Source organism: Danio rerio, chromosome 4 (assembly GCF_049306965.1).
Source record: "Danio rerio strain Tuebingen ecotype United States chromosome 4, GRCz12tu, whole genome shotgun sequence".
Taxonomy (NCBI): Eukaryota; Metazoa; Chordata; class Actinopteri; order Cypriniformes; family Danionidae; genus Danio; species Danio rerio.
The window spans coordinates 6,160,988-6,187,201 of NC_133179.1; the positions used below are offsets into that span (position 1 = coordinate 6,160,988).

At 34.4% G+C, this 26,214-nt stretch overlaps 3 protein-coding genes across 11 annotated transcripts in view; 1 reads left to right on the forward strand and 2 right to left on the reverse strand.

Moving 5' to 3' along the window:
- tmem63a (transmembrane protein 63A) overlaps window positions 1-8,741 on the reverse strand; it is an 83,890-nt gene extending 75,149 nt beyond the window's left edge. For all 8 annotated transcript variants that reach the window (XM_068219650.2, XM_073946175.1, XM_073946178.1 and 5 more), the window contains exon 1: window positions 8,458-8,741. The gene's annotated coding sequence lies outside the window, so the exon portion shown is untranslated. The remainder of the gene's footprint in view (window positions 1-8,457) is intronic.
- On the forward strand, window positions 4,725-7,431 carry pou3f2a (POU class 3 homeobox 2a). The gene is given in 2 exon segments (NM_131289.1): window positions 4,725-6,327; window positions 6,355-7,431. A coding segment is annotated over 1 exon segment (1,014 nt). The 5' UTR covers window positions 4,725-4,731; the 3' UTR covers window positions 5,746-6,327; window positions 6,355-7,431.
- Window positions 8,742-9,703: 962 nt separating the features above from the next.
- Window positions 9,704-26,168, reverse strand: faxca (failed axon connections homolog, metaxin like GST domain containing a). 2 transcript variants are annotated; one of them, XM_001337905.8, is made up of 6 exons: window positions 25,702-26,168; window positions 21,950-22,085; window positions 19,898-20,094; window positions 17,708-17,925; window positions 16,590-16,706; window positions 9,704-14,775 (listed from the first exon to the last, which is right to left on the reverse strand). In XM_001337905.8, exons 1-6 carry the CDS (start codon window positions 25,959-25,961, stop codon window positions 14,489-14,491), a joined length of 1,215 nt encoding a protein of 404 aa, XP_001337941.2. In that variant the 5' UTR covers window positions 25,962-26,168; the 3' UTR covers window positions 9,704-14,488. The 2 variants fall into 2 exon arrangements, 1 of the variants encoding a protein (XP_001337941.2); XR_012401757.1 differs by having other exon boundaries at window positions 13,309-14,775; window positions 17,708-17,917.
- Between the last annotated feature and the right edge of the window lie 46 nt (window positions 26,169-26,214).

The window sequence follows — 26,214 nt, forward strand, 5'->3', positions numbered from 1 at the left end:
ATTTCGAGAATGAAGTGCGGCTGCGGCTGAAAAACAATGTTTTAGCATTTATCAATGTTTGCAAACGACGAGGGCGCATCGCATGTCACTTTAGAACACAGGTGTCAAACTCAGTTGCAAAAGGGCAGCAGCTCTGCAGAGTTTAGTTCCAACCCTAATTAAACACACCTGATCAAACTAATTGAGTCCTTCAGGCTTGTTTGAAACCTACAGGTAAGTGTGTTGGAGGAGGGTTGAAACTAAACTGTGCAGGGCTTCGGCCCTCCAGTAATTGAGTTTGACACCCCTGCTTTAGAAGGAGGCATGAATTAATATTTGCTAAACTGCGACATGGTCATCTTTCGAAAACATTACCAACGATCCATCAGGTTATGTTTTTCCCTCTCTCTCTCTGGTTAAAATTGTTGGTAAAGCGCTGTCAACAAACATTTTACCTCCACATTCCATAATGCACAGCGCACCTCTTCAAGGTGGTCTCGGTACGCTTTTTTGGTCCGCTTTTGTTGCGCACTCGAGTACGATTGCTACATTTACACCTGCCCAAACTAATCCATACCAAGAGGGAAAACGAACTCTAGTGCAATTCAACCGAACTAAATAAGCCAGGTGTGAAAACACCCTAATATGAACTGAATTTTACTGTAGAACAATTTTGCAGTATGTTACTGTATTTTAAAGCTGCAGAATGAAAATGACTGTAAATTTTACAGTAAAGAAATACAATAATTACAATAGTAAATACATATACAGCAAGATAAATGATGCTGTAAATGTGAATACAGTAAGTTATATAGATTCTACAGGAAGATGTCCACGGTGTATATTCTGAGGAATATGCTCATACATCATTTTCCTTATATATAACTTTCTTTCGGGCAGTTCACAGGATTTTGTGAATCATGAAGTGATAAATAGATTCCCAAAATTCCCTCTTTAAAAGAATGGACTTTAATGTGTCAAATAAATCAAAGATTATCCAAAACTTATAATAGCTTGTTGTTGGAAAAATACAGAAAGCCCTCATTTTAAACAATGGTTGCAAGAATTGTCCCATTGCTTGGCTTTAGAAAAATTAACATATATAGTTGAGAAAAAAAGCTAAAAGGTTTTTCAAGATATGAAATCCCTTTGTAGGATTTCTGAAGGAAGCTGATACAAATCTTTTGTCTGTATAACTTGTGTTTTCTATCACTTGCTATTAATATTGTTGTTTTGATACCTTTATTTTGTATGTGAATGTGCATGCATTTTTTTGTATTTTCTAAATAATTTATTGATTTATTTATGTTTTGTTTTCTTTAGTGCATGTTAAAAGTTCCTAAAATCAAAAAAGACAGTGTCTTTGAATGAATAAAATGAATGAATTAATTCAATTAATTCAATGAATTAATTCAATGAATGAATTAATTCATTTTTTAAATCTGACATCAGTCAATTTTTTTTGAGCTAGAATTATCCTCATATTAGTTTATATTTAATTAAACAATGAATTATTTGCAAATGTAGGCATTTATCACATTAAAAAAAAATTGTATGCAATTCTTAAAGTCACTAATCGTTTATAGAAATAAACTAAAAAAAATTATGCTCGCATTTTGTTCAAATAAAATAAGCTAAAACAACACACTTTGTGAGGTTTTTTTTGGGACAACTTAATTGTTTTATGTTCAATCCACTTAAATTTGTAAAAACTAATGAGCCAACTTAATTTCTTCATGTTGTCCCTACACAAATCGATTGAGTGGAACACAGCATTTTTTACAGTGTATAATGATAAATATTAGTTAATATTTTTTTAACCCTCTTCAAGTGCAGTGTCTTGCCTTAGGAAATATTTTCCACTGCAGAGGACAAAGATGCATCATAAGAAATAATGTGTGTAAAAAACAAAAAATGCACTCTTTATAAGATATGACTCTAATCTGGCAAAAAACTAAAGTGAAAAAAAATCTGACTTCATTAAATTTTCTATTTTTTATGCTTGAAATGTCCGCAAATTAGCTTATATTTAATAAAACAATGCCTTATTTGCACATTTAAGCAAAACATTTCAATGCAATTATTAAAGTTTTCAATCGACTGGTGAAATAAAATTGCATTTTGCGGATGATAAAACACTGTTAAAATGCCAGTTCCCATTCCTTCATGTTGTCTCAACTCAAATCACTTAAGTTAACTTAATTATTTTTACAAATTTAAGTGGATTGAACAAAAAATTATTGAATTGTGCCAAAAAACTCAAGAATTGTGTTGATTCAACTCATTTTAAATTAGTTTGAACAAGCAGCAAATTATCTTTGTTAATATTTTACAAATGATTACATTATGTTGAGTGTATGATGATATATTAGTCCATCTTCACCTGCAGTGTCTAGCCTTCCACTGCAGTAAAGACAAAGATGCATCACAAGAAATAATGTGTGTATAAACAAAAAGTGTATGTTTACAAAGGCCGTGTGTGGGTTGAGGAAGAGTCCGCCATTCACCTCTCACTGGCCCTGCGGCCCTGCGATGCCCTGCATGTGCTTTTGAGCCTTTGAAACGGGCTTTATGTGCGCGGGCAGAGAGAGAGAAAAGGCTCGAGCAGCTGTGACGTGGGCGCCGTTGTTTCATTCACCTCTCGCCATGGCAACGGACAGGGGCCCGAAAAATATGCCCCCTCCTTGAGCCACAGAGAGACTCGGAGATCCCGGCAGAAACACAGAGTGCTGCTATTTCAGCCACGGAAATAAAAACATGTCAATCACTGTGTGTGTTATACGTCAACAAATATGGGTTTATAGATTTCTTCAATAATTTATTTTACCTTTATATGCATTGGAAAGATGGACAATGTCATTTTGGACTTTCAGGATTATATTGTTGACTTTAAAATACTGTTGTTGTTATTATTATTTTATTATTATTGTTTATTTTTTATTTTTGTGAATTATTATTATTATTATTATTAACATTGTTATCATTATTATTATTATTATTATCATTATTCTTATTTATTATTATTATTAACATTGTTATCATTATTATTATTATTATTATTATTATTATCATTATTAACATTATAATCGTTATTAGTATTATTATTGTCATTATTGTTATTTATCATTATTATTATTATTATTATTATTATTATTATTATTATCATCATTATTAGTATTAATATTATTATCATTGTTATTATTTTATTATTATTATTATTATTATTATTATTATTATTATTATTATTATTATTATCATTATTATTATTGTTATGATTTTTATCAACATCATTATTATTATTATTATCATTATTATTATTATCATTATGATTATTATCAATATTAGTATTATTATTATTATTATTATCATTATTATTATTATTATTATTATTATTATTATCATCATCATTATTATCATTATTATTATTATTATTATTATCATCATCATCATCATTAAGTGTTTAAAATTGGCTTGAACACTTTGATTACTGATTTGTATTAAATAAACTAAAACAAATGACGAATTATCGATTAAAATGATGAAATTATGCTGTCATAAAAGTAACATTAAGTAGTTTAATAATTGATCATAATTAATAATAACATTGCATTTAATAAACAGTGAAAAATATAAACTTAAATCTCTCGAATTATTGTGAAAGGGATGACATGATAACTTCATGTTGTAAAATTATGTCAGATAAAGGTTTAAATTAACATTAATATACATATTATGGACCATTTCGTGTTTTAATGAAATGCTTTGAACATGTTTAATACATATATATTATAGCATATTTTATTATTAAATGCTGCTCAGTTTAGAATTCTTGTTTGAAATATTTTTGTAAATTGTTTTGTAATTGTACACAATATAGTTTGTAAATTTATGTAAATTATTTAAAAATGCTAGATAAGAGCATGGAAATTATAATTTCCTTAAGTTTTAATCTGTGCCAATTTATTTATTATTATTACTAAAAAAAATAATTCTTTCATCCGTTAATTGTAACGTATTATAAGATTTAAAAACACATTTTAAAACTAATTACATTTTACATTTTAATTAATTTTGCTCATTATAAGTCTTTTGTTTGCATGATTTTTTTATTACTTTATCAAGTTTATTTAATGTCAAACATTTATTAGACTGCTGAATAGATCTGTTGTTTATGTTAAATCACATAATCTGTTTACATATTTTACTAAAATGTCAAATTTACTTCTTAAATATTTTGACTTTAAAATGAATTTTGGCTACAGAAATTTTTAGATATTCATTAGACACTCCAATAAAAAAGTCAAATGTTTTTCACATGGTAGTTTTCAGTGCTGATATTAATAATCATTTTAGGACAAAAGATAACCATAACCAATAACAGCAAATTCAAGCCAGAATTAGTTCTACCAGTGCGGCTACATAAAAAATTTACTCCAAAACAATACAGCATATCAATAATAAATTGTGAAATATTTCAACTTAACGAAAGCCAGGCTGGGTACTTCTGGAGCCCAATGCGCCCACTGCACCCTGTCACTGCTGATCCCTGTGTGCTTGTTTTCAGGAGAGCGCAATGGGATGCGGCTTGAGCGTCGAGTCTGGCGCGACCAATGAACGCGCCGCTGCCGCATCTGTCAGGCGCGTCTGACCAATCGACAGCGGCGCGAGGCGGATCTCAGGTGCGCGCCTCTGCGTCCTCGCGGCTCTGGCGCGCTGGGGAGCCGCCTGTGGCACAGAGTAGCTGTGGAAACTATGGCGACCGCGGCGTCCAACCACTACAGCATCCTCACGTCCAGCGCGGAGCCCGGCAGCATGCAGCAGACGCCGCCGCCGGCCTACAGGGACGCGCACAGCCTGCTGCAGAGCGAGTACACCACCCTGCAGAGCAGCGGGGGCACGCTCGGCCACGCGCACCAGTGGCTGACGGCGGCGCTGTCTCACGGGGGAGAGGGGTCGCCGTGGCCCGCCAGCCCGCTGGGCGAGCAGGACATTAAGCCGGTGGAGGAGCTGCAGCACTCGCCGAGACAAGCGCATCTGGTGCCGCAGAGCCAGCATCACGAGACGGCCGCCTGGCGCGCCACGACCACCGCGCACATGCCGAGCATGAGCACCTCCAACGGGCAGAGCCTAATCTACTCTCAGCCCGGCTACGGCGAGATGCACCACGAGGAGCACCACAGCCCGCATCTGAGCGAGCACGGCCACCCGCAGAGCCTACACTCGGACGAGGACACGCCGACCTCCGACGACCTGGAGCAGTTCGCCAAGCAGTTCAAGCAGCGGCGGATCAAGCTGGGCTTCACGCAGGCGGACGTGGGGCTCGCGCTGGGGACCCTCTACGGCAACGTCTTCTCCCAGACCACCATCTGCAGGTTCGAGGCGCTCCAGCTGAGCTTCAAGAACATGTGCAAACTCAAGCCGCTGCTGAACAAGTGGCTGGAGGAGGCGGACTCCACTTCGGGAAGCCCGACCAGCCTGGATAAGATCGCCGCGCAGGGCAGAAAAAGGAAAAAGCGCACCTCCATCGAGGTGAGTGTCAAAGGGGCCCTGGAGAGCCATTTCCTCAAGTGCCCGAAACCAGGCGCGTCCGAGATCAACTCGCTGGCGGACAGCCTGCAGCTGGAGAAGGAGGTGGTGCGGGTCTGGTTCTGCAACCGGCGGCAGAAGGAGAAGCGGATGACGCCCCAAAATGGACCGATGGCCGGGAGCGAGGATGTGTACGGGGACGCCTCGCCTCACCACGGGGCGCAGACACCTGTTCCGTGAGAGAGGGGAGGATTGCACATAACCGACTGTCTCTTTGTCCCGGTCATAAGCCCGTTCTGGGCGGACCGACGGTGATGAAGCGTCTCTGTGTGTGGCACCTCCGAGCGCGCGTGGTTGCGCAAACAATATACGGGCACGGGCGCGAGTAAACGCGAGCAAACCGGGGCGCGCAGAATCTGAAGAGGAACGTATATATTCTTTTATTTAAGAGGTTTCTTTTCAAGTCCGGGGATCTGTGAAAGCATCATATCACTTCCAACCGAAAGCTGTGAAAAGGCGTCAGGGGCGCGCCATCTTCCCCTCATGACCACAAAAGGTTTATTCCTGATTGATATTAATCCGGTGCAGTGTCTGCTCTACGTTTTCTTACGAATATTAATGGCAAATGCTTCATTATTATTATTATTAATTATTATTATTATTTATTATTATAATTATTATTATATGTTCCAGAATTCCAAAATAGTCGAATATAATACCAAACAAAATCACAAAGGGTTTAACACTAATCGAAATTGTTTAATTTATTCACCTGCATAATTAGGCTAAATGCAATAAATTAAAAGTATAATAATAATAATAATAATAATAATTATTATTATTATTATTATTATTATTATTATTATTATTATTATTATATTTATTTTAATTATTTAAATAAAAGGACTCAACAATTCAAACTAATCGAAAAATGTAAATTATTATTTTATTTTACTTGTCTTTTTAAATATTATTTACATGCACATAAAGGTATCACTGCAAAATATTAATGCAATTCTCTCATTTCGGTCACAACAAAGGCTGCCAAGTGCTGCTGTGTGTTTTTCACAGGCAAAGCAGTCCGATTTCATGCAGATCACGGATTCACACTGCTGGTGCAAAACAGAGGCCTGAGGAAACATTAAAGCCTCTCTAGAATCGCGCTGCTGTGGATCATCGAAATGACTGTTCAAAAAGAAATCCAATGATACCAGCTTTATAATTATCCACTCAGTTGTTGTTGTTTTTAAATCATTTTTATAAGCATCCAAAAAATTGAGGCAGGGGCTCTTTTATTAAATAGCATTTTTTAATCAATCATTTTTGTAATTTCGTTCATTTTTAGTTTCTGTATAATTTATAAATTCTAAAAGAAACCAAAATAGACTCATGTTGCATATAAAAACAAATCAAGTTTTTAATTAATTTATTTTCCTAGAAACGCTGAAATAATGCAGAAATAATGTCCAGATTTGTAAAAACAAAGACTAATAATAATAATAATAATAATAATAATAATAATACAGGCCATTTTATTGCCAATTATTATTAAACTGTGTGATTTTGTGCGTCAACTAAATGTATAAGCCTCAACATGTTTGTATCTGTTTGCTATTTGTGTTTATCCCGAATTTGTCTTTTCCTTTAACGAGAACTACTATTACACCAGCTGTGTTACAATTATCTGATGGCCTGCATCGAAAAACAAGGACATTGTGCGTTTTCATTTTTATTTTTGATATATATATATATATTGCTCTGTGAATACTTGTATATTTGTGCACTTAACCTGGCACTGCCAAAGCACAAGCTGTCAGTGTGCCCTATTGAGACCGGTAATGTCTTTGGTTTTGACAGAAAAAAAATTGCACAGTTTTTAAAAGCCTTTTGTCATTAAATGAATACATTTTTATATAAAGAAGTGCCTCTCATGAGTCTGTGGCCCGTGAATGGAGATCCTCGAGATAAATGGATTCACAATTTCACACATTATGTGAGCATCAAGGCTGTTGAATATAATGTTGCCTCGGGATGAGATGATGCTGTAGATCCTTTACAATTCCTTCGTTTCGATCTGCAAATGTTTGCCATTTCACTGCTAATGGAGACGGATTAGATGGTACAAAAAGAGGTTGCGAGTGAATGTTTTATGACGCTTTTCTGTTTCATAATAGGACTTATTTATAAAATATCTCAAATGACTTTGAAATATTACCTGGAAATGTCAAGATAACAATAACAATGCTTCATTAGTAATATTTTAAACGGAAAAAAAATATGTAGCCTAATTTTAATAGGCGATACATGTATTTTAATCATAGACATTTCTTTAACATCGATTTACTGCTCCGTCATTGAACAATTTAAAAAAAACATCAGAAAACAATAGACGCGAGATTTCTTTATTTTTCTTGCTGTGTTTTTTAAATATAAATTTAAGGCCTTGGGAATTTTAAAAGCCTTAAAAAACTGCAAAAAGCCGCATTAGTGTGTCTGTGTGTGTGTGTGTGTGTGTGTGTTTCCCCTAAATGAGCATATGCTGTGAAGCGAGCGCCATCTATTGACACTATCCTAGAGAAACTGAAATATTAGGCTACTATTTGCTTGTTTTCGTTTACTATTGTAGGTTAAAAAACATTAATCCGTATATATAAACTGAGCATATATTTTATAAATATGCGTAAATCTGAAACCAAATAAGTTGTCATAGAATATTTTAGGTTACTAGTGTTTTTTGTTTATATATATATATATATATATATATATATATATATATATATATATATATATATATATATATATATATATATATATCGTAGCAAAGTATAGTAACAGTCTTTAAACGTGCCAAATCGTCTTATTAGCTTAGCTGTAAACTGTAAATCGTTTGAGTAACGTGTAGGCTAACCGAGTTTTTTTCTGACGAGCTAATGTTTGAGAGAGAGTTCTTACCTTTGAAAGTTGTCGTGTTGTGCAGGTGAACATAAAACATGTTTAGATGAGTCTCTCGGGGCCGTAGATCAACTTTGAAACCTCACTTCAAATCCGTTGTGTTCCCTTAAGCCAAATATTAACGTAGACATTACTTGTTGTGCCTCAAACAAACCAGTTCAAATTAAAGTCACGGTTGGCTAACAAGCAAAGTTCCCGGAAATATTTCGAACGTTCTGTTATTGACTTGATAGAATCTTTGTTAGTTTTCTGGTCAACACAAACACGTCATGCTACTGTATAACGTTCATGGAACGTGTTCGAATTATCTAAAAAGGTTTTGAAGTGTACTTTGGAGTACTCAGAAAACACTCAGAAGTAGCCTAGTACTTCTCGTAATGTCAGCAACATGGTATTCATTAACGTTCATTTAACGTTCGCATAACCAACCAATTAAATGAATAAAGTAAATAACATTTTCAAAACTTAAGCAGAACGATTTTTACATATTTTACACACATGTAAATATGGTAAATATTCAGGGTACAGTCAGGTAAATATGACAAGATACAATTGAATTAGATAAACTGAATTAAATTAACAACGAAAAGAAATAAACTTAGAACAAGCCCAATAAAAAGGTTTATATTAGGCTAATGCTTACTAATTCCATCTTAAAAAAATAATAAGCTTCCTTCCATTTGTAATATTTTAAATAAAAAATATTTTAAGAAGGCTTGTGTATTTTAAGAAAGAGTTTAAAATCCTTCTAATTAATAAAACGATCATTTGATGACATTATAAAGGACTCTACAAAATACTAATATTATTTTAAATATACTCTTTTAAATCATTTGTAAGCAAGAAATTATAATTTAGAGTGCACTATAAAATTATTCATTGCTTTATTTATTTATTTTGCAAACAATTTATATGGGCTGAATTTAAACTAAAAAATTAAGTTCAATGTTACCCCATATAAATTGTTTGCAACCACTTATCTTAAAAAAATCAAGTAAATTTAATATAATTTTAGTAAAATTCAGTATGATAACCATGTTTGTATTATCATAAATACAATACACTAAATGACATTTCACCCATATTCTGACATTATCTATTTTTCAAAAGTTAAAACATGACTTTACTTGCATTTTATTGGCTTTGTTTAAAAAATCACTTAAAAATACATTTAATTTGATGCAGACACTAAAATAATGAAACATTTTTAAGTAATAAATATTAAAAACACACGCAAACACAAAGCCAGAATCAGTTAATTTAATACAGCTATATTTCATGAAACATTTTGAGTATCTTTAACACATTTCCCAGACAGTTTTAGTTCCTTATGTTACAGTGATCAATAGTTCATGTACAGTCCTCAATATAGTCCATAACAAGTCCATCAGGGTCATGACACACACAACACAGACTCTGTAATATGGCTTAAAAATCATATGAAAACATTTCCATCATAATTCCATCTTTGGGTTGCCACATATACATCACATTTGGCGTATTATTTAGGGCTGTATAGGTCTATTGAGGTCAAGATACAAGATTGTCATGAACAGACGATAAAACTGGCTAGAATATCTAAGCTCAACAAGGAAGCATTAAAAATTGATCTGCGATGCTTGTAGCGAGTTTGTTTGAAGACTATAGCCTTGAATCTGCCCTAGTGAGAATGATTTGAAATTCATTCAATATAATCAAACAAACCGTGTGTAAAACAGCTCTCAGAGTATAACGCAACAAGAAATAGATGCAAAACTCATCAAAAGTCTTTTACAATATTTGAAATAGAAAATTAACAATAAATAAATAATTATAAAAAGGTCAAGTGGTCCAGGAATAACACACAACACATATATACAAATTAAAAAGTATTTAGATATACTATAAATGTTTGTTTATTAGAATCAGGCACAGGATTAAATCAAGAATAATGTAAACAAACAAACAAACATTTTAGGAAAGTACACACTGTGTAAATCATATTTGAAATTTCATTGTCCTTCGGCTTGGTTCTCTTTATTTATCAGGGGTCGCCACAGCGGAATGAACCGCCAACTATTCCAGCATATGTTTTACACAGCGGATGTTCTTATAGCTGCAACCCAGTACTGGGAAAAACCCATACACACTCATTCACACATGGGGGGAAATCCAGTAATATCTGGATGCAGCCTTTATGATGCAAGCTGAGAAGCGATGCAATGCAGACACAATGCACTCAATGCAGCTAGTGACGTCACTCTTATGTAGGGTTAGGGGTGGGGTTAGGTGAGTCCATTAAAAAGCATTGCATGCAGCCCAGATTGCATCTGCACCAGGTCTGCAACCCCGGAGGAAACCGACGCAAACACCGGGAGAACATACAAACTCCACACAGAAATGCCAACTGGCCCAGCCAGGACTCGAACCAGCGACCTTCTTGAACTGAGGCGACAGGGCTAACCACTGAGCCACTGCGTCACCACATTTTAAAGTTAAGTAAAATAAAGATTTACATGAAAATGTCCATAATTTCTCCATAATATCACATTTATCTTACGTTTTCTTTGTAATTATTAGTAAAACACCATTTTTAAATCAGCATGTGAGGGTTTTACCAATTTTCTAAGTTCTTTATGAAGTATTTTGGCACATTTAAATAATTATTAAAATGCAATCTTCTGTTTTTGGTTTTGCTTAACAAAGACCTTTTCTAATTGCACCAGTTAATAAATGTGACATTTGCCCCCTAAAAATTAAGCAAAATTGGTGAGTTTGATCAAACATAAGCGAAATACATCAGCATTTTAAAGCCATACAAATAAATAGACACTTTTTTATTTATTTATTTTTTGTCCTGTATGATTTCTCAGTATCGCCCGCATCTTGAGCAGGATTATGTCTGCGATATTAAAAGGGCATTTGTGCGAACAGGAAGGATGTTTGTACGGCACAGCAAGACACAGATTACATCTCAGTACGCGACAGAAAAAAAACATACGTCTCTTGTCTTGCATGTGTCATTGGGAGATCATTGGTGTGTGACGATGACTCAGAGACTCAGCCATGCAGCAGATCGACACACACACACGCACACGCGCACAGGCACGCACGCACGCACGCACACACACACACACACAGACGCAGCTGTCTGTCTCCATTTGTATTGTTACACGCGCCTCCTCTGCATTTGAGTGAAACTGCTGCATTATTCTGTCTATTCCTGTCCAGTGTTTTCTGGCATAGTGAATAATGGCAAATGAAGCCTCACAGGGGGCGCTATTGCACAGATCCCCGCCTGAAGTGTTTGCTGTTCGACAAACACAAGTACATTCATCACAAATAACTGCTGCACACACACACACACAGATCACACACAGATGATTAAGAAACAAATGTCAAGCAAACGAATGGCGATAGATTTTGGCCAGCATGTATGCTCATCAATAAATAATTCACCCAAATGGTGTTGGGGATAATTACTTTAGAAAGTAATGCACTACAATATTGAGTACTTCCCAAAAAAGTAACAAGTTACATTACTTAGTTACTTTTTATGGTAAGTAATGGGTTACATTACTTTTAAGTTACTTCTCTGTGACTTTTTCCGACCTGGCTGAGGTTTGATTTGTCTCAGAACTTGCAGGGGGGTTTTCTTCTACTTTTTTAAAATAGTGCAGCTCTGCAAATACCAACACACTGTGTATTTAAAAAAAAAACATAAAAAAAAGTAGGATAATGTTATCTTCGGAAAACCCCATAGCTACACACGCAGCATACGTATACAGATTAACAAACGTTTAAAGCATGCGTTAGCTACTTTTTGTCTTATTAAAAAGTAAAATCACTGACAATTGTCTTTTCCTTTCTTCAGTGCGCTCATAATGAAGAAAATGATATTTCCATATATTAATATTATTAATATTTTCATTGCATAAATGTAAGGGCTCTGGCATCTTCATTTCTGTCTGTTCCTGCATTCTCTCACTGTGTGTGGGATTTAATGTGACCACATTTCTTTTACTAACTTTTTACTAAGGTTTAAAATGTTGCTGACTTCACAGGAAAAGTATTTAAATTAAAATAACTCGCATTACATTTTTTTTAAAAAGTAACTCAAATATTGTGACTTAATTTTTAAAGTAATATGTTACTTTACTCGTTACGGAAAAAGTATTATAATTATGTAACTCGCGTTTCTTGTAATGTTTTACCACAGTCAGTATTCAAATTTGGGAACAATATACAGATTAATGAAAGAATAAACAGAATAACAAAAGTTTGAAGCAATGTATTTGCTACTATTTGTCTTGTTAAAAAGTAAAATCACTGTCCATTCAGATAATCCTGTTTTCCTTTTCTTCAATGCACTCAAAATAATGAGAATATTTTTAAATCGCAGAAATGTAAGGACTCTGCCGTCTTCCTTTCTGTCTGTTCCTGCATTCTGTCATTGCGTGTGGGATTTAACATGACTACAATCATTTTAATTGAGCAATTTAGTTTTTAAAAGTGAATTAACTAAACTAAAGAGTAACTCGCATTTAAAAAAAAGTAACTTAAATATTATGACTTAATTTTTAAAGTTTTTGTTACTTAGAAAAGTAAGATTATTACATAACTCGCGTTACTTGTAATGCTTAACCACAGTCAGTATTTAAATTTGGGAAGAAATTCAGAATTTATTCTTGTAATAGTCACTTTAAAAAAATGTAATATGAGTTTATATTTCTGTGTTGTTGCTGATTTTTTCAGACACGTAATAATAAAAAACAACAAGTAATTGTCAATTGTTTTTAAAAACTGTTTTTGTTTTTGGATGAACTATACCTTTAATTTATAGATTTACTTTTTCTTCTGGAGAAAGTCTTATTTGTTTTATTTTGGCTGGAATAAAATCAGTTTTTAATTTTTCAAAAAACATTTTAAGGTCAAAATAATTATATTATTAATGAGAAAAACTTTTTTTGTTTGGCTTTAGAAAAAAAATTGCTATACAATGAGTTGCCTAATTAGCCTAACTTGCCTAATAATAAGCCTCTAAATGTCACTTTAAGCTGAGTACTAGCCTCTTGAAGAATATCTAGTCAAATATTATTTACTGTCATCATGACAAAGAAACAATAAATCAGTTATCAGAAATGAGTTATTAAAACTATTATGATTAAAAATATGTGGAAAAAATCTTGTCTCTGTTAAACAGAAATTGAGGGGGGAAAAAAATCATGTATATACACCTTCATTTTAAATGGGCCACTTTTAGACTTCTGATAGTCCTTGCTATGGAAACAAGTGACTTTTTTTTACATATGCATACAACTTTGCTCAAAATATCTTATATTCGTTTGAAGAAAGTCATGCAGGCTAATAATTAAGAAATATATTTCAATTTTTGGATGAATTAATTATTAATACATTGCATAATGTGCCAAAAGCAAGTCATGCAGACAAGAAACTATTTAAAATCCTTTCATTTTGGGGGTGAATTATCCAACAATGCATTGCATCATATAACCATTAATCAAGCAGTGGGATATCTGCGACAGTTTAAGAAAATAATAATATCAGCTGATCACTAGTTATGGGTTTGACCGAATAAAACAGGACATGACCTGCAATTTGACCACAGAAAATATTGTGCCGCCTCACTTCATACAGTAAGTATATCTACACACTTTAGTCATTTTAGGCAACCCATACAATACCAAATCCCAGGAGAATGCAAGAAAAATGCAGTCTAGCTACAAACACACGCAGTGATTGGGAAGTGGTCACAGGTGATGATGTCATTTCTAGGGCTGTGATGATGTCACATCCACAGGAGGAGTGATTCAGCCGCCGCGTCATTCACTCCAATATTCAACACATCTTCCTGACTTCCCTCTGGTCTGGCTTTTCCTTCAATCAGTAAAAATCCTCAATAATATCATCAGAATTCCTTGCAGGAAAAAAACGCTACTGTTCCTGACCAGCCCTTTCCCTGATAAAGGGTTTGGGACAATAAATGAGGGGCGGGGCCCGTGCAGACACATCATCAAATGAGGTGTGGCCATCACTTCAGTAGCTCCGCCTCTGAGACTGAGCATTCGGTGTCCATATCAGAGTCACACAGAGAGCGTCCGGTGATGTCGCTGTCCGGTGAAGGGGTGTCCTGATGAGAAACGCTGCTCTCCTGCTCCTGGAAACTGCATGAGTGCAAACCCAAATCCTGGAGCTGGGAGGGGGAATCCGGCTCTTCGCTCAGCCCATCGTAGTAAAGGTCATCTACATCCACGAACCACTCAGGCCAGAATTTGCGACGGATTCGCTCGCAGTACATGGCTAGATTTATGAACTCACCTGCATGGAGGAAGTATGGAGCCACATCAGTTTTAGAAATAACAGATTTATAAAATTAAATTCATACATGCACAGCACACTTCATATTCAGTCAGTCAGTCAGTCTTTATTCACTTCCCGAAGGTAATTTAGTTGCAGCATGTCACACATAATACACAAAAGCACATTAAAATCTACCCTAAATTTAAAAACTTTACAGCTGAGGGGATGAATGAAAGTTTAGACTGATTTGATTTACTAGGAGTTCTGTATCTAATACCAGAAGGGAGAAGATAAAATTCGTGGTGCATAGGATGGGAATCATCTGACAGAATACTCTGAGCTTTACTCAAAACTTGTCTATGGTATAACTGAGCCATGGTCATCTGTTTTCTCCCTGCTATTTTTCCTCCTAGGTTCACAATTTTCTCCAAACAACTCTTATTTTTCACACTTAGAGAATTGAACCAACAAAGCAAAGAAAAGGATAACAGTGATTGAATGTATGAACTGTAAAACATGCACATGAGGGATTTATCTATATCGAAAGATCTTAATTTTTGTAAACAGTAGAGTCTTTGTTGCCCCTTCTTACACAACATAATAGTATTAACAGAAAAGGAAAATTATTATTCTAAACAGTTCCCAAATACCTATCAACACTCTTAACATCCACTCCATTAATACTAGTTTGCTTGCCCTTAATCAGTCTCCTCTTACGATTAAATTCATATCAATATGAATTTAATAAATTCATTTATATATGATTTATTCATATCAATCCAATTTTTATAAATACAACAGACAATTTGTGAATTCAAAAGTGAAAATCATAAATATTTTCGCCAAATGATTCGGATTTATGTATATCATGAATCATGTTTTGAGTTTATGAATTGGATTTTGTAAATGTGAATTGTGTTGTGGATGTATGGACTTTTATTTTGTAAATGTATCATTTTTGAGACTGATCTGGCTCCATCTATAATATCAAATCCTTGGAAAGTCTAAGAAAAATGCAGTTTAGCTACAAACACACGCAGTGAATGGGAAGTGGCGACCTGATGATGTCATTTACTGCAGGGGTTCCCAATCTTTTCAGACTGCGACCCCAAAAATGACAATGCCAGTGACTCGTGACTCCCAATATCCTCAGAGGTGGTTATAAATACAGAAACCTTGCAGGCAATGGCGCACTCACACTCCAATAGACCCAATTCTATTCTTCGTTTATTTTTTTTTAATGTATGTCAGTGCTGTAAATAGGCCAGAAAGTTTAACCTGGTGCCATAAAATCAATCTGCTGCATCTGACGCTATTGCTGTGTCATAATTAATATTATGTAATTACCCCAGGGGTCGCAATCCAATAGAACTAGTAACTATAAGCTACTATAATAACAATATTGCATGCAACTATAAACAACTATTTTTTCCCCTTCAGTAAAAAATGATAATTCTAGTGGTTAATTGAAAATAAATAGATTTTTGGAAATCACCAGACGACCCCTCTTCATTATACCGCGACCCCGAGGGGGGTCCCGACCCCCACTTTGGGAACCACTGATTTACAGCACTATGACGATTTCACATCACAGAAGGAGCTGCTGAGATTCAAAGACGGGAAAAATAGTATGGAGGTCAATGGGCACCAATTGATAATTCTTCAAATTGTCTTCTTTCGAGTTTATTTTTGGATGTTTGGATCCACTTGAGGGTGAGCAAATGATGACAGAATTTTCCTTTTTTGGGTGAACTAACTCTTTAGTATGCTTAATCCTGACTTCATGACGGATGTGAAGAAATGATGAAACTATTGTAAGTTAATGAGCTCACCTTTAATTAACTGCTCTGGACGTGTTCCTGGAAGAGTCCACATGGCCTGGGCAAGATGACCGAATACAGCAGCATCCACTGTGGAAAATGTCTGACCCATAAGGTACTTTTTATTGCCTAAGGGAGAAATTTACACGATTAACACTAAAGATTAAAGTTTTATGTTTGGTTGATTGTCATGAAATTCCAAGGTTTCTACTTTCTACCGTGGAATAATACATTGGATCACTTTTTAATCGCATAATCGTCAGTTTGCATCTTACTATTTTTGGAGAACTCTTAATCTTTACTATCTTGAACATTTGACTTTTAACTTTTATGTGATTTCTGAGCTTATGTCTAACAATTTAGACTTTATTTCTTTTCAAAGAACACAGTTTTCACACAAAAGTTTCACACAATTTAGACTTTTTTTCTGATTTCTGAATTGTTTACATGTTTAAATAAAAAAATAATAATATCTGAATTTAAATGTGACATTTTTACAGAATAAAGAATTTCAATTTCACAAAAAAAGACTTTTTAATATATGAAATTTGCTATTATAAAGAGTCAATATTAATGCTCAGCAAGAGTATGTTCAAAATTCAGAATTTACCTTTCAAATATAAACAATCCTTACATGTATTGATCCTATTTCAGAAAGAAAGTGGCTCAATTAAGTTTGTTTTCCAGAAAGGCAAAGTTTATCCTTAAAACAAAAAAGAAAAAAAAAAAAAACCTGGCAACACAGTGACAAAATAAACTAATTCTGAAAATGTTTTTATTTTCCACCAAGACTATTCCTTCTCCAGTAACTCTACTCTAAATGAACAATGTTAAACTATTTAAACTAGAAGACAAAACCAAAAAGGGAATAGTTTTGCAGTAAAGCACTAGAGGGCAGCACAGATCCACTGCTGCATTATTTTGTAACCCGTTTCAAAAGATCTGCGCGCTTCAGATTGTTCTAGATCACCGTTTCCCAACCCTGTTCCTGTAGGCACACCAACAGTACCTACTGGTGTGCCTTCAGGAACAGGGTTGGGAAACACGGCTCGATTGATCTCTGTTGCATATAAAAGCCACAAATCTTTAAAAATATATATTTTTAAAAGTCCTCAGACTTTAAAACGTACCAAGAAGGGTGGCCAGTGTGCGCATGTCTTTCTCCATCAGCTTGTAAACCTCATCTCTGGAGAAACGTCCGATGCCGTGGCCGTACATCTCCCTCTTCACAATCCCACCGGTTACCTGACCGAGGATCTGCCGGAGCAGGTCACTCAGCGGCCCGTTCGTAGACAACATCTTCTGGGTCTCCTCTACATTGTCCACCCACTGACAGTACGCTATTGTCCTGCAGCAAAACACACACACACACACACACACACATACACAACAGTTTAGCATAGCTGATTTGATCATATTCAGCATATTCTGGAATTTCTGAATGTGCCAAGTTGATCAGTAAACCATTTCACAACCAACCGTGATTGTGATAATGATTTAAACAGATTCAAGTAAAAGAGAGACAAATTTACTTGGATTATGCTTCAGTCCACATGGTCTTCATCAGTGTGCCAGTTTGTTTTTACTTTTTCTATTGATTTTGGCTTGTACGAGCACCTTGCCTTTAAGATTTCTCTAGATGTGCACCACACACTGATGTTTTTCTTTCTATATAATGAATTAAACAGAACCTTTATGTTGTTTTGTGGGAAGAAAACCCTGTTTGTGACTTGTGTAAAAATAGTTTGGTGGCAAAACATATTTGAATAGAATGTTATGTTATATATATATATATATATATATATATATATATATATATATATATATATATATACACATACATACACACAGTTGAAGTCAGAATTATTAGCCCCCTTTGAACTTTTTTTCTTTTTTAAATATTTCCCATTTTTCACAGTATGTCTGAAAATATTTTTTCTTCTGGAAAAAGTCTTATTTGTTTTATTTCAGCTAGAATAAAAGCACGTTTTAACTAAAAAAAATGTAAGGACAAAATTATTAGCCTCTTTAAGCTGTATTTGTTTTTAATAATCTACAGAACAAACCATTGTTGTACAACAACTTGCCTAATTACCCTTACCTGCCTAATTAATGACAAAGATAAAATAAATCAGTTATTAGAAATGAGTTATAAAAACTATTATGTTTAGAAATGTCTTATAAAAAATCTTCTCTCCGTTAGAATAAACGGGTGTGAAAGTGGGGGGGGGGATGCTAATAATTCGGACTTCAAATGTGTATATATATATATATATATATATATATATATATATATATATATATATATATATATATATATATATATATATATATATATATATATATATATAATTATTTTTTAGCAGTTATTCACCTTTAATTGTGATAGGACAGTGGAGATTACAGACAGAAAAGTATTGGAAGCAGAGATGCTGTTGATATGGCATTTAAAACATAAATAAATAAATAAATAAATAAATAAATAAATGCCATTTTGTGGTTGCAAAAAAAAGAAAAGAAAATTATTTTATTGTAAAGAATAAAGTAATAATAAAAAAAGTTCCTAGAATTTGGTTCTTTTTAAAAATTAAAAATGTTCTGTTTGCTGAACAATGCAGTTGCATAACTAGAATTATTTACTGATCCTTTGGTAATAATACTTTTTGAAGATATTTTCATTTTTAAGTATAAACACACTTTTGTACAACTGTAATTTTTATTTTAGATAAGTCTTAAATTCTTATGCCATTTTATAAACATCTATAGATTACAAATTGTACAGTATATATTTATATATAGCATGTATTTATATCTAGAATATACTTTTTTCAGCTTGAATGCAAGACTGAACACTGGAGGGCAGAACAAATCCATTGAAGTGTTATTTTTAGTTGTAAAGCTCTTAAATAGTTGGCGGTTCATTCCATAGCGGTGACCTCTGATAAATAAAGGGACTAAGCTGAAGGAAAAAGAATAAAGCTCTTAAATCTCCAGACTGATCTAGATTGATCTACATTACATTAAAAAAAAAAATCAATAAATGCCACAAATACCTTCAATAAGGCTCCTATACATTTTCAGCAGGTGAAAGACCTGTAGTGTAGTGTAGGATAGTATAGTTTCAAAAATGTCTGCTTTAGGTTATGAAATATCAACAAATAAACCTGAAAATAACTTCACTGTCAGTAACATTTCAAGATGAGCACTTAAATCACAATCTTTCAATGGTCATATTCAAATCGGAATCTGATATTAATAATTAAACGACGATTTAAAGAAAGCTGATCAAAAAATGTGGAGGAAAAGCAGTTGAGTCTCACCAGTAAAAGTGTTCCTCCACCATTTTGGTGATGGCGCGTGAGATGGCTTTCTCTTGAGGACTCAGGCTGGAGTTCAGGTTCACCCCGAGCTGCTCCTCCAGGAAGTCGATGATAAACTCCGTCCCACAAACCTGCTCTTTATTATACGCAATCCAAGGCATCTTCCCTTGAGGAGACAGCTGGCCATCAAAGTAGTTCTGAGGAGAAAATTGAACCGTAAATAACTAAAACGTCCCTCAGTTTTCAGATCATCTGATCCCAAAAAGGCACTTAATCATTGAGGTTATTTTCACATTCAAAAATAACAGTTCTATGATTTAAATATTATTTCAAATTATGCCACTGAAAATAGGTTGCCAGATCTAGTTACTATAATTGGTGCATTGGTGGGCTTTTTAATATATTAATGTGACAGCAGTAATAAAGTAATTAAATTGTAAATAATGTATGATTCATTTATTTATGACGAGTTTAACTTATTTCGGTGCATTTTAATTTTTCTGGGGAAAATTGCTTTTGTTTCTTTTTTCAATATCTGGCAACACTAAATGTGACCCTGGACCACATAAGTCATAAGTGTCATTATTTTGGAACTGGGATTTAAACATTGCCCAAAAGCTGAACAAACAAGCTTAATTTGTGAATACACAACTTATTTTTTGAGAAACTTGCTTTTGTTTGTTTTTCTTCCGGATATCTGGCAACACTAAATGTTACCCTGGAAAACAAAACCAGTCAAAAGTGTCATTATTTTGGAACTGAGATTTATCTATTACCCAAAAGCTGAATAAACAAGCTTATTTTGTAAATAGACAATTTTTTTTTTTTTTTTTTTTTTTGAGAAAATTGCTTTTGTTTGTTTCTCTTTTTAATATCTGGCAACACTAAATGTTGCCCTGGAAAACAAAACCAGTTATAAATGTCACTATTTTGGAAGTGAGATTTAAACATAACCCAAAAGCTAAATAAATAGCCTTATTTTGTAAATACACGATTTTAACTTTTTTTGGTGATTCAAAAAGAAATTGCTCTAGTTTGTTTTTCTTTTTGATATCTGGCAACACTAAAAATGACCCTGGCCCACAAACCAGTCATAAGAGTGATTATTTAGGTAATGAGTTTTATATACCACCCCAAAGCTGAATAAATAAGCTTTTCGTTGATGTGTAAAATATATGTGTGGGATAAAACTACTTGAAAATCTGACGTCTGCGGGTACAAAATATTGTATAAGTTTTCCAAATGAAGTGCTTAACAAGAGACATTACTAATGAACAATTGAGTTTTTATACATTTACAGTTAGAAATCTCCATGGAATGTGTTGTTTACTTTACTGTACCATATTCTAATGATGTTTTGGGATAAAAGAAATGTAATAGCCAACAATATAGACTCATAATAGCCCAAAATATACCAGTGCAAAAAATATGTTATGTGGTTTAGGGTTACAAATCACACTGCTTTGAAATCAGCATGTTTAATTAGAAATTTGACAATCTCAACTAAAGCATGAAGACAGGGTGGGACATTTGGTAGCTCCTCCCCTTTATTAAAAAAAAGCCAATAGCGTTTTGTTTTGTATCACAGCTCTGCCAGTCGGAGTGGCTGAGCTCAAGCACATCAAATGAAACGCAAATGAGAAGAAAGGGCGGAGCATGTCAGATACTAGAGAGCAATTGATTGGTCAGAAGATTTGATGAAAAGTCTGAGGTGATGCAAAAAAATCATAGATTCATTTAGGTGGAAGTGACAAACTGCAAGCTTCATGTTTATATCAGGTTCATGTCATCAAAATCAGAAATCTGACAATAGTTTATAGATGTCCTTAAAACATACTGATACTAACATCTGAAACAAATATATTTTAATTTAATGGGACCTTTAAAAGCACAAATCATAACAAAAGCAATATACAACAGATCTGTAGAATAACAAAAATGAGAACACTGGCCAGGATGGAGGCTACTGTATGCTATTTCATTTACAGAGTCATGCAAAACACTCATTAAAATACTTAATTATTGCCTTTATCTCAAGAATCATGTGTGTACCTGGTAGGGCAGGTCAGCCATGCGCAGGTATGTCTCGATCTTCAGGCAGAAGGGCGACAGGCTTGGGACCCCAGTTTTGGGCCGGGCAAACTGATGCAGAATGATGGTGTCTTCAGAATCCAACTCCTGTTCCTTCCTACAGAGACAGACATAAACAAATGTACTGAAACAAGTGTTCATATTTAACTTCAAAATTTAAATTACTTGAATACAATTTGTATGAACTAGACTCGGCAACACGGTGGCTCAGTGGTTAGCACTGTCGCCGCATGGCAAGAAGGTCACTGGTTTGAGTCCTGGATGGGCCAGGTGGCATTTTGTGTGGAGTTTGCATGTTCTCCCTGTGTTGCCATGGGTTTTCTCCGGTGTTTCCCCCACAGTCCAAACATATGGGCTATGGGGGAATTAAATAAACTAAATTGGCTGTAGAGTATGTGCGTGAATGTGACAGTGTAAATATGTTCCCCAGGACTAGGTTGCAGTTGGAAAGGCATCCGCTATGTAAAACATATGCTAGATAAGTTGCCGGTTCATTCCACTGTGGCGACCACTGATGCATAAAGGGGCTAACTAGACCCAGGCAAGAATATTAGTATCTAACATAGATATTTTTGCTCTTTCAACCTTTTATTAACTGGTGCTTTTACAGTGTAGTGTTGGGCTCAAAAGATGCTTTTTAGGAAAAAAAAAGGGTTGATGTAATTATATAAGACAAATTATATAATTTTAAAGGCCAAATATAGAAGCATCTAGTGATAAAAAAAAATAGCTATTGCCTAGCGGAGAAATCATATAATTAAACTGAATTATAAAATGAAAACAAAGAAATGAGTTCTTTATGTGTTTCCTGGTAAGAATCTATGATACTCTGGTTAATTATTAGTTTATGATAATGTTTTATTTATAGTTTATATATCATCATCATTTATATTGATGATAAAATCTCTGCTGGAACACAGTGAATCAGCATTGCATGTTGAAACTTTGTGGATCATGATGACGAAATTGTTGCATTTAAGTTTTTCATTTGAACACTTTAATATTACAATTTTAATACTTCAGCTTAAATCAAGATCACTGAATCCTAAAATGATTAAATATGTTAACAAAACATTCATATATTAGCTAAATGACCAAATACAGAAGCCTTTACTTAAGCTTTTCTTTTATGTAATTTTTTAGTTACGTAAGACACATAGAACGTTTTTGTGCGTGTGTGTGTGTGTGTGTTTGTGCATATGTTTTTAAGTTGAGTTGCATAATATTCTGGTCCTCTATTATGGGATAGATTTTTTTTATTGTTTTTTTAACCAAGTTCATCAAAATCTAAAATAAACAATTAAGTTTCAGAACTCATCAGGAAATTTCTAAAATGGGCAAGATGACTAAATGTAATACAAGTCTACTAATATGCATGTTGTTTTGTGTGTTTTTTAGTCTCTACATTTTTATCCACTTCAACATTCCAAAACCAAGTTAATTAATAAGCTTAAAACTTGTTTTAAATGAGGTAATTATGAGTTTTGCTGTAAAATTCTCTATTAAATAAACCAAAATTAAGATTAATTAATTAATGGTAAAAATAAGTTTATCAAATAAAACAAAATCAACACATTTGTTTCTTAAAGCACCAGAACTTTCCGAACCAGCTAGTCCAAAAGCAAGCTAACTAAATGCTTGATTATATTTTTGTAGTTAGCTAATTATGGATTTTGCTGTAAATCTCTCTATTAAATAATCCCAAATTAAGATGAACATTTTAACGGGCAAAATAAGGCAATAAAATAAGGCAATAAAAATCAACAAACTGGCTTAAAAATCACCATAAAAATTCCTCAAACTTTTTAGATCAGCTAGTTCAAAACCAACTCATTTAAATGCTTCATTATGTTTTTAAATTAGCTTATTATGGATTTTGTTATAAATCTCCCGACTAAACAATTCCAAATGAAGACGAATAAATTAACGAGCAAAATGAACTTAATTAAATCCTAAAATCAATCATCAAATTGGTTTCAAAAAGCACTAGAAACATTACTCAAACTTTTCAGATTAGCTAGTCTAAAATAAATAAGTTAGGTAATCATGGATTTTACTGTGAAAATCACTATTTAAATATTTCAAATTAAGATTCAATAATTAAAGGCTAAAGTAAATCAAATAAAAAAAAAGCTTAATCAAATTGGTTTCAAAAAGCACCATAAATACTCCTAAAACCTTTCGCATCAGCTAGTCTAAAAGCAAGTCAGTTAAATGCTTAATTATAGTTTTAAATGAGCTAATTATGGATGTTGCAGTAAAATTCACTATTAAATAAATCCAAATTTAAATAACTAATCAGCCAAATAAGTTAATCAAATCAAAAAGCACCAGAAATATTCCTCAAGCTTTTCGGATCGGCTTGTCTTCAGTGTTTGTGATCAGTAGGATCAGTGGTCGCTGTCCACATTGGTGGTGCTGAAATATATCATGAGCATCACCGTCTCACTTCAGTTTCATTCTTACGATCCCTTTTGAACTGAAAACAATTAATCATATGCTATTATATTTGTGTAACGCATGTCAGAATCGATAGCTTGTGAGAAAGCTCCTCAAATAGCAGCGGGTTGATCTGCCTTTCTGAAGGCCTCGTGTAACCTGAGATGTTTTGCTGAGCACAAGCTGCACTGCCTTTTCTGCAAAGGTCAGAAACGGAGCGAAAGCAAACAATTAAACCCAGTTCACATCACTATATTTACACCATGCAGGAGCCGTTAAAGGTCATTTTGTCACTAACACAATAAGACTTTCTCCTGTAGGCCGAAAACACAGAGATGCCCTTGAAACAGCACACATCAACATGTCAACATTCACTCTTTAGGCACAGTAATAAAATGCAGTCCTGCTTGAAATGCATTGTACTCATTTATCCTTCATCATGGGAGGGTAATGAATTGACTGCACTGCTTTGTGTTGACATTGTGTTTAATTGTCCAGGATGATTATTTAGTTCATTTTACTTGAGGAAAGAGCTGTTCCTGCCCTTCACAATACATTATAAATCCTGAGGTTTAGATTCAGAAGCCAACATCTGGGATTTATAAATTGAGAATAAAAAATCCTTAAGATGTATATTAAGCCTTGACATTTAAAAAGTATTGCACCATATATGCTATTTATAATACAATTCTACAATGTATTATACAATCATAAATATAATAAAAGGAGTACACAAGCCCTGATTATATTGACACAATAAAAATACTGTACAACTGAAAAACAATGTACATATTTTACATATATTATACATTGTATAATGTGTAAATATACATATTTCCATAAATAGCCTATTATTAGTACTGTTATGTTAATGTTACTGTTATTTTATGCAAAACAAAATAAGCATATTAACTTTAGGTATTGCATGTAATAATTACTGTTTGCATATAATAATTAATAATAAAACAAATATAAGGCCGGATGGATGGATGGTTATATGGTTAGAGATAGATAGATAGATAGATAGATAGATAGATAGATAGATAGATAGATAGATAGATAGATAGATAGATAGATAGATAGATAGATAGATAGATAGATAGATAGAGGGATGGATGGATGGATGGTTATATGGTTATAGATAGATAGATAGATAGATAGATAGATAGATAGATAGATAGATAGATAGATAGATAGATAGATAGATAGATAGATAGATAGATAGATACGGACAGACAGACAGACAGACGGACAGACAGACAATCTCAGCATACCTTATGACAAGCAGCTCGTGTAGTAAATAGGCAGCGGCGGCGAGCAGCGCGCCCCCGGTAATGTAGAGCGTTTTCCTCCACCAGGAGTCGACCCCTAGCGCGGACATGATCCCCCCGTACTCCTGCAGCGGGTAGGCGATGATGAACCCATGCAAAGACATTTGCTCGTCGGACCTGCAGAGGCCGAAGGAGAAGCTCCTGTTTCGGCCGAGCTCAAGCGCGCACGAGCGGCTCCAGCCGAAGCCCACGCGCCAGTACATCCTCTCTCTCCTCTATCCGCCCTTCGGCCCGCTGTGGCTCCGGTAGAGGAGGCTTCATCAGTGCCGCAGGCTATTGCGCAGTGTGTCCGCGGGTCTGTGGGTGGCTGCGGCGGGCATGTCTCCTCCTGATGACCGTCGAGCCCGCGCTGTTTTCGGCATCAGTCCGCAGCCGCTCGCCGCCGCTGTTTACCGCACAGCTGAGCGCGCGACGTCACCCAGGGGCGAGGGTGCTGATGCTGCGAGGGGGCGGGGC

Coding starts and splice junctions, on each gene's coding strand:
- faxca (XM_001337905.8), bottom strand. CDS start 25,961: ATGTACTGGCGCGTGGGCTTCGGCTGGAGCCGCTCGTGCGCGCTTGAG. Junction 20,095..21,949: donor TGGCTGACCTGCCCTACCAG/GTACACACATGA, acceptor TTTTCTCCTCAG/AACTACTTTGATGGCCAGCT. Junction 17,926..19,897: donor GTGGAGGAACACTTTTACTG/GTGAGACTCAAC, acceptor GTTTTGCTGCAG/GACAATAGCGTACTGTCAGT.